Source organism: Naegleria gruberi, assembly GCF_000004985.1.
Source record: "Naegleria gruberi genomic scaffold NAEGRscaffold_64, whole genome shotgun sequence".
In the NCBI taxonomy this organism is placed as follows: Eukaryota; Heterolobosea; class Eutetramitea; order Acrasida; family Naegleriidae; genus Naegleria; species Naegleria gruberi.
The window spans coordinates 241,892-254,015 of NW_003163263.1; the positions used below are offsets into that span (position 1 = coordinate 241,892).

At 33.5% G+C, this 12,124-nt stretch overlaps 3 protein-coding genes across 3 annotated transcripts in view; 2 read left to right on the forward strand and 1 right to left on the reverse strand.

Annotated features, from left to right (window-relative positions):
* Nucleotides 1-51: 51 nt before the first annotated feature.
* NAEGRDRAFT_73911 (uncharacterized protein) lies at nucleotides 52-7,441 on the forward strand (the record flags this gene model as incomplete). The annotated part of the gene is made up of 11 exons (XM_002671066.1): nucleotides 52-106; nucleotides 304-1,208; nucleotides 1,590-1,689; nucleotides 2,219-4,760; nucleotides 4,805-6,424; nucleotides 6,514-6,783; nucleotides 6,855-6,903; nucleotides 6,957-6,968; nucleotides 7,049-7,060; nucleotides 7,106-7,185; nucleotides 7,234-7,441. 11 exons carry the CDS (start codon nucleotides 52-54, stop codon nucleotides 7,439-7,441), a joined length of 5,853 nt encoding a protein of 1,950 aa, XP_002671112.1.
* A 1,631-nt stretch (nucleotides 7,442-9,072) lies between these two features.
* Nucleotides 9,073-10,635, forward strand: NAEGRDRAFT_53131 (uncharacterized protein; the record flags this gene model as incomplete). Its single annotated transcript, XM_002671067.1, has 1 exon — nucleotides 9,073-10,635. One exon carries the CDS (start codon nucleotides 9,073-9,075, stop codon nucleotides 10,633-10,635), a length of 1,563 nt encoding a protein of 520 aa, XP_002671113.1.
* Nucleotides 10,636-11,768: 1,133 nt separating this feature from the next.
* NAEGRDRAFT_53132 (uncharacterized protein) overlaps nucleotides 11,769-12,124 on the reverse strand; it is a gene marked incomplete at both ends in the record, with an annotated part of 5,375 nt that continues 5,019 nt past the window's right edge. The window contains one exon of the mRNA XM_002671112.1: nucleotides 11,769-11,793. Within this exon, the coding sequence (XP_002671158.1) occupies nucleotides 11,769-11,793 (25 nt within the window). The remainder of the gene's footprint in view (nucleotides 11,794-12,124) is intronic.

The following is a 12,124-nucleotide window of genomic DNA, read 5'->3' on the forward strand; positions in this document are numbered from 1 at the left end:
AGTCATTGTAATTTAGTATTTCGGAGCTTGGGATTCTTAAGGAAGAAAAAAATGTCCTACTCCCTCTTTGTGCCTCTTTCTCTGAGTCTTTCTGACGATGCACCAGGTTTTAATACCAGCAATACTGCAGCAATAGATTCATCATCATCTCATCAGCAACACCTTCGGAGGAGGAAAATCTTGGACCATTGTGCTGGAAATGTGATGGCACTGGCTTGCAAAAAAGAAAAGGACCAAAACCTCCCAAATCATCAAATAATAATCATATAATTAATAATAATAGTAATAATAATAATTTAATAGATGATGAAATTCCACCATGTAAAGTTTGTAAAGGCATGAAAAGGTTGAAAATTAAAAAACAATTATTGGAAGCCAAAAGTCGGATGGGAGAAATTACTCAAGTTTCCATTCCAAGTGATTGGAACAAAATAGTAGGACTAGGAGACGAGCAAGAAGGTTCTAGCTATGATAATGTAGAACATTTAAATCAAGTACTTCTCACACAAGAAGAACTCCAACCAAAAGAAGGAGAACAATTGTGTGGTCTTGTTGGAGGATGGAGAATATTCCAAAAGAAAGGAGGACATCGTTGGACTACTGATGATATTGTTACAGCTTGGGCAGCATGTACTGCAGTGAAAACTATTTTACCTCTCATTAGGAAATTTAACAGAGAAAATCAACCATCATCATCATCTTCATCGTCTACTGATATTTCAATCGAGGAAGAAGATGCTGATATCAAATGGGAAGATTTGATTTCAAATTATTTAGATATCGGATGTGGAAATGGTTCTGTTCTAATGATGGTAGCTCGGAATATGCCACTCACAACCAAATGCATTGGAGTTGAGGCAAGAAGTGAAGCTGTCTCTCTCGCCCGTAGGAGCATTGCTTTCAATTGTGGATTGGATTCAACTCGTATTCAGGTGAGAAATAGAGATTTTCGAGAAATTAATTCCAATACCATGATGAATGTATTACCTGAAGGAAGTGGTTTTTTCGATCTAGTAACAGGCACCCCTCCTTACTTTAGAGTAAATTTCAAACATAATAGCAACAAGGTGGAAGAAGCATTAATAAGACAAGGTGGTATGCCTTCTAATAAGGACTCTTGTCCTGCAAGATGTGAATTCAGAGGAGGAATAGAGGCCTACTGCCAAGCTGCGTCTGTTGCCATGAAACCAATGAGTGGTGTGTTTGTGGTGTGTGAAAATTGGTTGAATCATGATCGTGTGGTAATGGCCGCAAAAGAAGCAAGGCTGCACATTTACTCTATGAATAAGATAAGCGGAAAAGAGGGTAAAGATGTACTATTTTGTGTCTATTCAATGATCAGCCAACAATTGGTTGACTCTATATCGGAAAGCACATATGTACAAATAAGCAACTATTCAAAATTAATAGAAACCACTATCAACTCGCAAGCAGTTCGAGATATGGATGGAGCGTGGACAAATGATTATGGACAATTATTGAGGGATGTTCTCTACCCAGTTGCAAGCCTTCATCCCAGTGGTAAATATTAACAACAATATTTTGACCTACCAAATACTTCATTTTCAATTTCCATTTATTTAAAAGAGATGATTGACTTTGAAATGTGTCAACATTTGAGAAGAAAAATCATGTTTGCCCGCTGTAACAATTATTGTAGATCAATTGTAGTTTCTCGTAGAAATTCAGGTATGTGCATGAAAATTTACTTTAGCTGTTTAGCCAGCTACAATGGGTCTTTGCTTGCCTCTTATTTGTACAGAAGCCTAATGATGGCGATGTGATGGAGGTTGATGGGCGAATGTAATATTCTTCACCTACCATTAAGGAAGAAGCCTTTTAAAAGCAAGAAAAAAAGAACACCGTTATGAGCGAATCACATGATATCGGCAACAGTGGTGCTCTCAAACATCATCATCATCAATTAGATAATAGTAGTAAGGAAAATGGTGGCTCAATTGTTAGCTCTTCATCAAATACCCAATCAAATATCAGCAAGGGCGCATTTTCCTTCATGAAGAGCATAATATATGATAAGCTTTTTAATTTTCTAGCAATGGCCAAATCTTCCGAGAGCAGAAATGGAAGAAAATGGCAATCAATCTATTATTTGTTTCATATCTATTTCTTTTTCGTCATCTTAATAATACCTACTCTATCAACATATTATCCAAACCTCTATACATCAGATACAACACAATATGCATCAAGAATTCAGAGTTTCCCTCTCCCTTTGGATACTATGGTGGTTTTGTATTTAGAGTTTTGAACTACTTCATAACGTTTGGCGTTGATACTCTTAGTGCTCCCTATTATTTTACTATTGCACTGTCATCAGTCATCATATTACTTTACTCATGCTTCCCACTCTTGGTTGTTTACACTCACAAAAAACTCTATGGAAGCGCCAAGAAACGACTCAATTCTTTTGTGGGCATATTTTCCTTCCTTGTTCTTGTTTTTGCTCCTTTCAGTATCTTTGTAATGACTAGTTTTATTGATTGTGATTTGAAAACAACAATAAGTGTGGATGGTTTTGATGTATATCCACTGATCAGGTTTCCAACCTATGCATGCTACGATTCAAGCAATGTCATTCTCATTGTAATTAACTATATAGGAATGGCCATCTTGTTGGGAAGTTCTTTGATGGCTGTACATATTCTTCCAATGGGTAATCCAGAATCTTCCATACCCTTTCTTTCTGAAAACCAATTCACATTGATGGGAATTATTGGAAACACCATTTTTAGAATTGGTATTGTTTTTGCAATTCCATATTATCTACTTTATTTGAGAGCTATTGTACACGCAGTATTTTCAATTGTTTCAATAGTCTATCTTTTTTTTGGAGTGCCATTCTTTAAAAGATATGAAAACTCTGTTTATTCTGCAGTATTATTTGGTTCATTTGGATCAAGTATTGGAGTTTTGATTAGCTGCCTTGTAAATACTTCAAACGATAATAATTTGGGAGCTGGAATGCTTGGTCTGGTATTTGGATTAACAATAATTTTCATGTCAATTGGATATATTGTTATGGAAATTTACACAAGATTAATGGTACATAAAATTAGAAAGATTTTCCACCAATTCTTGAACCAAACAACAGACTCCATGTCAGAGGATGATGGCTTGACAAGCATAATGGAAAGATACTGTGCTGAGATATTTTCGACCATTTCAAACACATCACTAACAGCATTCAGAATGTATATGCAATTCAATATCAAGAAAAAGGTTGGCTATGCTGTTAACGAAAGAACGGATAGCAATATCATTTTGGTATTCATCAAGACATATGCTCCCAAGAAGAATTTCGATTCACCAATCCTATTATTGTACTCTTCCTTATTTATTTCTCATCAATGGACTGATCCTAATAGGTATTCCTTTGCACTTTATCTATTGAAGAGAACTGAGAAGAATCATAACAATAATTATTTTGTAAAACTTTCAGTCTTGTGCAGATGTAGAGATATGGAAATGCATATTGACAAGTCACATAATGGAAGAGGAAATTTGGAAGTGAAAGCACTTTTGGATAAACTGGAACAAAAGCAAGAGGAATTGAAGAATGTACATAGAGCATTTTGGAAAGAAATGACAGCAGAACGTCCTAAAGAGGAGAAAATCTACACTATCAATGCTATTTCAGCAGAAATTATGACATACTGTGATGAATCCTATGAGCACTTACTAGCAAACTTTCCTCATGATAAAACAGTGATAAGATACTATGCTAATTATGTTGAAAATATCAAGTTGGATAAGGAACTATCTACTGGACTCTTTGAAGAAGCACAAGTTTTAGAAGAGGAAGAATCTAAAAACTCGAGAACTTCAACCTATCTCTTCAACACCTCAAGAAAGGGATCCAAATTCAAAACCAACCGAGTAGCTCCAGCAAATTCTCACAGTTTTTCAGACAATTTGAGAACCAGTGAAAATAGTCTTACATCTTTTACCCAAAGAAGACCATCATCTCCTACAAATCACACCATTACTCCGGAATTGAGTGTTATCGACAAACAAATACTCGAAGATTCAGATGATTTTCGTGGGGTAGAAGAAGAATTAACTCCACAACAACTTCACTACCGTCGGGCTGCTGTCTTTAGAAATGCTTTAAACACTCCATATGAATCCTCTATTAGAAAATCTATTTTCATAGGACTTGCTGTACTCTCAGTTCTTTTATTGGCTGCTATTTTTTCTGTCTCTGTTTATTATGATATTGAAGTTACGAAAACATATTTGGTAAAATCCAGCTGTCTTACTATGAGTTCACCTGGTGCAATGCTTCGAGATATTAGATTGATGCAAATTCTAACTGAAACATATGGAAATTTGAAATGGAAAATACCTGAAAATGGAACCGTAGAGTACCAAGAATTACAGACCTATATGAGCTATTATACCAAAGCTTTTACTTTCCAACAACAAAATTTATTGAACCTTCAAGCTGTTTCACAATCAGGATCTTTTTCTGAAAGAATGTATCAGGACTATACAGTTGAGGACAAGACCATAATGGTACCAATTTCTAACGATACATCTTCAAACACACTTCTAGAATATACAAACACATTCAAAAAAACAACATCAGTCAGAGAAATTACTCAAGAATTATTAACCCATGCCAATTCTGTTCTAGAATTACAAATAGACTATAACAAATCTCTAAATAGTTATCCATTCATGTACATTTTTCAAAATAGAAAGTATGCAGCTGATGCTTTTTACACCTTTTGCAAAGCGTAAGTTTTTAAATTTTGAATGCTATCTTAATATCATCTTACAGATTTCAAGAAAGTGAAAAAATTCACATTCAAGAATCTAGAGATATCCTAGGCCAAATTCTGCTTGGATGCTCTGTTGGATTTTCTACTATAATTCTAATTAGTATCTCAATTTCAAGATTAGAAATGGAAAAATCTTCAATTATATTTAAACTATATAAAACCATTTCGAAGGATATTATTGGAGTTATTTTTCAAGAGTTGGATAAGAAACATAAGAATGATGAGCTTAAAGGACTTAAAAAGAAACGACTTCCAAAACCAAAACATACAACAGTAATTGTTTCATTTATTATTATTGCAATATTTTTGGTTTGTTCTGGAATTTTCTATCAGGAAATGTTGACAAATGTTGAAAGAGCAAATATTGCCATGCAAAATGTTGATATTGCATCTCTAATGATCAGAACAACCAATAGAATTACTCTGAGATTGAATGAAATGTTTTCCTATCTCAGTATTCCACTAGGAAAATCGGTAAATAATCCTGCTATTGTTACCGCTTCTGTTATTGCACAATACAGAGCAGATGTGAGAACATTTACAACAACTGTACAATCTCTATTCTCTCAATTAGTTTACGGAACTAACAGTACAAACTCAATTATTGGCATTTACCCTAAAATTGATGAAATGTTAAAGGGAGATCCTACTTGTGATAATGTTACCTTATTGTATTGTGGAAGTTTGGAACAAATGGTATCAATTTATACTATTTTGGGTGGAGGAATGTCTGAAAACTTTTTCAATCCAATCTATGCCAAAAACTCTAAAGAAGTGTTGAATTATCTTGTAAAAATGTATAATATGAACGATATGGTTTTCGAAAAGCTTGTTGATTTCATGGATTTGTTGGTTACCTATACTGGTCAAGCTAGTTTATCATCAACTATTGGACTTTTTATTGCTGGATTGATAGTCTTGTTAATTTCCAATTACACCATGTATTTATCTATTATTACCTATGACAGACAAGTTTCCAGTTTGAGAGGAATGTTGAACTATTTACCTTACGAGTGGATTGAATCGAATGAAACTGTAAAGAATTTTGTTTTCTATAATTCCTTGCCACTCGTTAATCAAAGGAATAATTTAAAGAAGGGAAGTGATACACTCAACAATTTACTTCATTCCATGGTTGATGGTGCAGTGCTTTCTAACGAGAAGGGAGAAATTCTTCTATTCAACACTGCATGTCAAAGACTATTCTCTAAAATTCCTTCAGAAGTAATGGGACTCAAATTCTACTCATTATTTGATAAGGCCAACGAATCTAAATTAATAGACATTGCCAGAAATTGTAGAGATTACCTTGTTGAAGGAGAGAACAATAAGAATGGTGAAGTTATGGAGTTGAATTGTATCAGAAAGAATCTATCCACATTCCCTGCACAAGTTAATATTTTCGTCACAAGAGATGGTGATAATAAGGTTGTCATTGTATGCTTTATCAAGGATATTACTACAGAAAAGAAGGCAAATACATTACTAAGTGAAGAAAAGAAGAATTCTGAAAAGTTGTTGAGAAATATTCTACCAGAATCTGTTGCATTGAAATTGAAGAGTGGTAACAGCTTTGTTGCTGAAAGATTTAATGATGTTAGTGTATTCTTTTCAGATATGTAAGTATTCCACAATTATTATTATTCATAATATTCATATATATTCCATAATTATTATTCAATATATTAATATTACTCAAATTAAATAGGGTTGGATTTACAGCATTATCATCGGATATGAATCCATCTGATTTGATATTACTATTGAATAATGTAGTGAATGGATTTGATGATTTGACTGACAAGTATGAATTGGAAAAGATTAAAACTATTGGAGATGCATACTTTTGTGTTGGAGGTTTACCAATCAATCCACAATCTGATCACCCTGAAAGAACGCTCCGATTTGCTATGGATTGTTTTAGTGTAATTAGAGGATTCAACCAAGCTACAAATGGAGAGAAGGTTATCAATATTAGGTTAGTATTATTATTATTTGTAATATTTAGGTAGATGTTAATATTGTTGTTGTGCTCATCCATCTATATAGAATTGGTATTAATACTGGATCAGTTGTAGCTGGTGTTATAGGAAAGAAGGTAAGTTTTTATAATTGTTATTAATAATATTCATGATGATAATTGTTGAATAGAAATTTGCATATGTGAGTGTTGTTATTATTAAAACATTATTAATTGTTTAATATTTTCATACTGATGCTGAATGATGAATAATTATTATTAGGATCTGTGGGGAGTAAGTAAATTATAATTAAAATTCAAATACTAACCAAACATCAAGGATACAATCAACACTGCCTCCAGAATGGAATCTAACAGCAAGCCAGGGCGTATTCAAATTTCACGATCAACCTATGAAAGGTATGTGTTAAAATCTTCTATTTGTTGATATATTATTCTACTTTATAGAGTGTACGATTTAGGATTTGAATTTGAAGAAAGAAGTATTGATGTGAAAGGAAAGGGTGTATGTACTTGTTACTTGATGAATGAAAGGTATCACGATAATCCACTGGATATTCAAGTTGTTGGTAATAATACTGTTGTTCCACCTGTGGCTTCCGAGAATCCAATCATGACAGCCTTGTCTGATGACCAGACTTCATTGACACAATAAAAATTGTCATATATTGTGATGATATGAAGTTGTTTCTTGTTTTTTGTTATTGGTTTAAAAAGAATCTTGTAATATTTGAATTTGTTCTAATTGTCGGTAAAAATGGCCGCTTTACCAACATTAAAAAACAACAAAAAGAATTTATTTCTTACATCACCAGCAACAAGCCTAAAATCATCACCATGACAATAGCGGGGATCCTTGGGCATTCAATCTTTCACCCTAAGCAATTTCTTTGCACTAACCTTTGGCGTTACAGCAGTACCAGTGGAAGGAGAAGCTGAAGGAGTAGAGATTGGTATCCAAGATATCAATCATGAAAATGACTGAAGTCAAATTGGCAGCAAGTTCAGTAACAATACCCTTGGTAGCAGATGACAAGATATTTTTGATTGATTCAGAAGCTGCTGAGGTTGAGGTAGATGGATTGGAATGATATTATCGGTAACATCAAGAACTTGGATTCATGGCACCTGTTAAAGTGGAGGATGTAAGATTACTCAAGATATTCAAAACTGTGTTAGATGATGTTGTAGTAATTTCCTTCGAGTTGACCGTAACCTTGGAGAGAACATCTAAAACTATTGCCATCAAAGGAATACTGTAAAGTTCCTGACTAGTGTTACCACCAATATTACAACATCTGATACAATGGAAAGTATGGCTGAATCATTGAAATATGAAGCATCCAGTTATTCCTTTTTATTCCTTTTCATTCTCTGTAAATGTTGGACAAGTAGGCATTACTGCAGGTTAAAACACTACATTTGGACACATTCATCAAACATTCCAAATAATGCTGAATCTTATTATGCCAACAGTACTTTTATTGCGTTGACCAAGCAAGAATATGATTATCAATACAGAGAACACACCTCTCACTCTGGCATGTTCTGTTTGAGCCACCACTCTAGATGTCTTTATTTACAATTATAGATATGAATCTGAAGATCAATATCAATTGAATACTTTTCGAAGAATTTCGGTATGATTTGAGTTTTCCAAGAGATTGATTGATTCACTCCCCTGCTGGTGCAAATCAAGATGTTAGAAATAAGTACAAGAAGTTCCTTGATTACTATTATGGTACCGCTGTTGTTACCAAGACCACAATGGGAGATGGTATCTTCTTTAAGCTTAACTTTAAGAAAGACCTTACCTACTCGTGATTATTACCTGAAGAAGCTGTCTCAAGCATTCATTCAACACTCCTCTGTTGAATTCAACATACAAGGTGGTGCTTGAACTCCAGAAATTAATGACGTGAGACCAACTGGTCCAAATGCTCTTAATATTATTGATTCTCCATAAGCTTACATGAGTTGGGAAGATTATGCTAGTTCTATCAAATATGATCCTTATCCAGTCAACTATGAATTGACCAATCACACCATCTTTGTTGAAAGGCCAAGCAGGCTACATTACACAGCCTATTATGAAGTCTGTTCTTGATGAATCAAGAAAAGTCAATCAAAAACCAGCATAGAAGAGGAAAGGAATATTAATAAATCAAGTTAATATTTAGAATTTCACTGAAACTTGTAAAACTATCCGTAATAATTTGTATTCGATTACAATCTCACTTTTGTTACGGATCAATCATTTTTCACTATTTTCAAACTCTTAAAAAAATGACTGCACTCTTCATCTCTTTCCTTCTTCTCCTTTGCACATCACTGAAACTATCACATGCTACTACCTATCCAGTTTATAACATTTCCAATTTTTTGGGAGGTGGTAGTGTTTTAGGAGATGGTGGATTGGCTGTGAATGCCAAAGTAGAATATACTGAAGGAGTTGCAGTCAATTCTAAAGGAGAAGTATTAGTAGTACAGAATTTTTATGGTCGTGTTAGAAAGGTTGATAAAAATGGATATGTTACAACGATAGCAGGATTTGGAACTTCTGGTGATAGTAGTGGAAATGGAGGTTTGGCAACTAATGCAATGCTTGGCTACCCTGCAGGAATTACAGTTAACGATAAAGATGAAATTTATCTTGTGGAATATGGAACTCACATGGTTCGAAAGATTTTGGTGAATGGAACAATTCAAGAATTTGCTGGAATTTTAAATGGTGGAGGATTTGGAGGAGATAATGGATTGGCAACGAATGCTATTTTTAACCATCCGTATGGAGTTTCAGTTAATCCATTAACAGGTGATGTTTACATTTCAGATTTTTCGAATAATCGAATTCGTAAGGTAGATTCGAGTGGAATCATTTCAACATATGTTGGAACTGGAAATACAGAGTATGGAGCTGATGACATTTTGGCTGTTAATGCTAATATTAACAGTCCTTATTATATTGCAACAGGTCCAAATGGTGATTTATACATCCCATTAGTAGGATCATCTAGAATTTGTAAAGTTTCGTATAGTACTGGAAAAATTACAACCATAGCAGGTACTGGAGCTTATGGGTATAGTGGAGATGGTGGATTGGCAATTAATGCTGTGATTAGATATCCAAAAAGTATAGCCATAGGTAAACATGGTGAAATTTTTTTTACTGATTCGGATAATCAAGTCATTCGTCGAATTACTCCAGATGGAATCATTACAACCATAGCGGGCACTGGTAATTTTGGTTATTCTGGTGATGGCGGTTTAGCAACAAGTGCTGATATCAGTAAGCCAACTGGAATAGCTGTAGATTCGAATGGAACCATTTACTTTTGCGATAATAACAATAATAGAGTTAGAAAGTTAGTTCCTTACTGTTTGGATGGAAAGCTAGTGAATGGAACTTGTGAATTTTCTTGTTTTGGAATCAAGAACAATCTTGCAACTGTTTGTAATGGTCATGGAAATTGTTTGGCCACAAATAGTTGTTTATGTGATTCTGGATGGAAAGGAAATGTACAATGTTCTCAATTCAGTTGTGATGGTTTGAATAATTGCAATGGGCATGGCAGTTGTGTTTTGAATAATACTTGTCAATGTCAAGATGGTTGGAAAGGAAATTTAGAGTGTTCTCAATATAGTTGTGAAAGAGTTAATAATTGTAATGGAAGAGGAGCTTGTGTAGGTGTCAATACTTGTTTGTGTGTTAGTGGATATTTTGGAAAAGAATGTCAATACAAAACCTGTTTTGCAAATAGTAACAATGAAATGCTAAATTATGGAAATAGACCATTTACCATGTCTGAAAGATTTTGTCAAAAGATAAATAAACAGTTATTGGTTTAAGATTTCATGGTAACTTCGATTAGGTAAAGTGTTTTGGTCAGCATTATTAATTGCCATTTTGTTGTTGGTACCTGTCATTATCTCTGGTTTGGGATCCGCATGTATTTAAGAGATTACTTAGTGAAGATTTATATCATTGATTATATTTCTTATCATCTATTAATGAACCTGTTGTGACTTCTAAGGCCAAATTCATTGGTAATGAGCTAGTAGAAACCATTATACTTTACAAATCATGTAACAGTGATACTACACAAAAAAACAAATTCCTAACTGTTGGTGGATTTATTATTCAGAAAGATGATGTTGACAGATGCAGAATCATTGATTTGAAAATGTTTAACATGGGTGGATTTTTACAAAGCGATTTCATCTTTATTGAAAGTGTGACATGAAAATTAAAAAATGACTTAAAACTAGTTTTTATCCTTAATTGGTTGAATAACATTTTCATATAGTAAATTGAATGTTTACTTTGGTAAAAACAAACCCTTGCAAACTGGTAATAAAACCAAAACCAAGAACCATTACTTTGGTACATAAATTCAAATGGGTTTGGTTAGGATTCAGAGTTGATTTATTTGGGTTATTTAAGAGATTACTTAGTGAAGATTCATATCATTGATTATATTTCTTATAATCTATTAATGATGTAAATTTGATGGTTTCATTTCGTATATTGATAGATATATAAAGGTCAGGTCAGTATCAACTTTTGAATTATGGACTTTGAGAAGTCAAATGTTTGGGACGTGAATCTACTCATTAGATTTCATAGGTATTGCTAATAAAGGAACATTTCATTGATTTATTGATCATAACGGTCAAATTGAGTTGAATGGAAGTGAATCACATGTTGATTCATCGTGGTTGGGTAGTTTCGCCACGTAGTGGTGCAACTACCAACCTTTGTAGATTGAATCAGGTTGATTTGCATGCAATATGAATAAGTAACATTATCAAGAGTGATTATTCACCAATTCAATGACCAATATTCAATAATCGGTTTGATTCAATCAATAGCTTAATCATCAAGCTTTGAATATTAATATTCCAGTAATCAACGGCAGTCTATTTTTAAATTTAATCAAAGACCATATATAGTATCTTGACTTTTATGATATGTAAACTATCTAGATGTGTTCTATATTGAATAATCTATATGAAAATGAGAAGAAATAAAATTAACTCTTAAATTGAGTTTATTTATATTACTATATATGGTATTATTTCTTACAGAGTCTTCCACAGAACCCACTCTTGAACTAATAATTGTACTAGAGCGTGTGAGAAACATAATGGTGGTGAAAGTGATCAGTAACTTGTTGAAATGACTGAGATGGAATGTAAACTATGGTCTAAATGTCATGTATTTGTAACTAGACAGTGTCAACTCCGCCAAAGTGCCTTAAAATAGATTGATATCATCAGATACACTTCTACGCACCACATATACCTCATAGAACGAGTTATGACATTATATATTAGA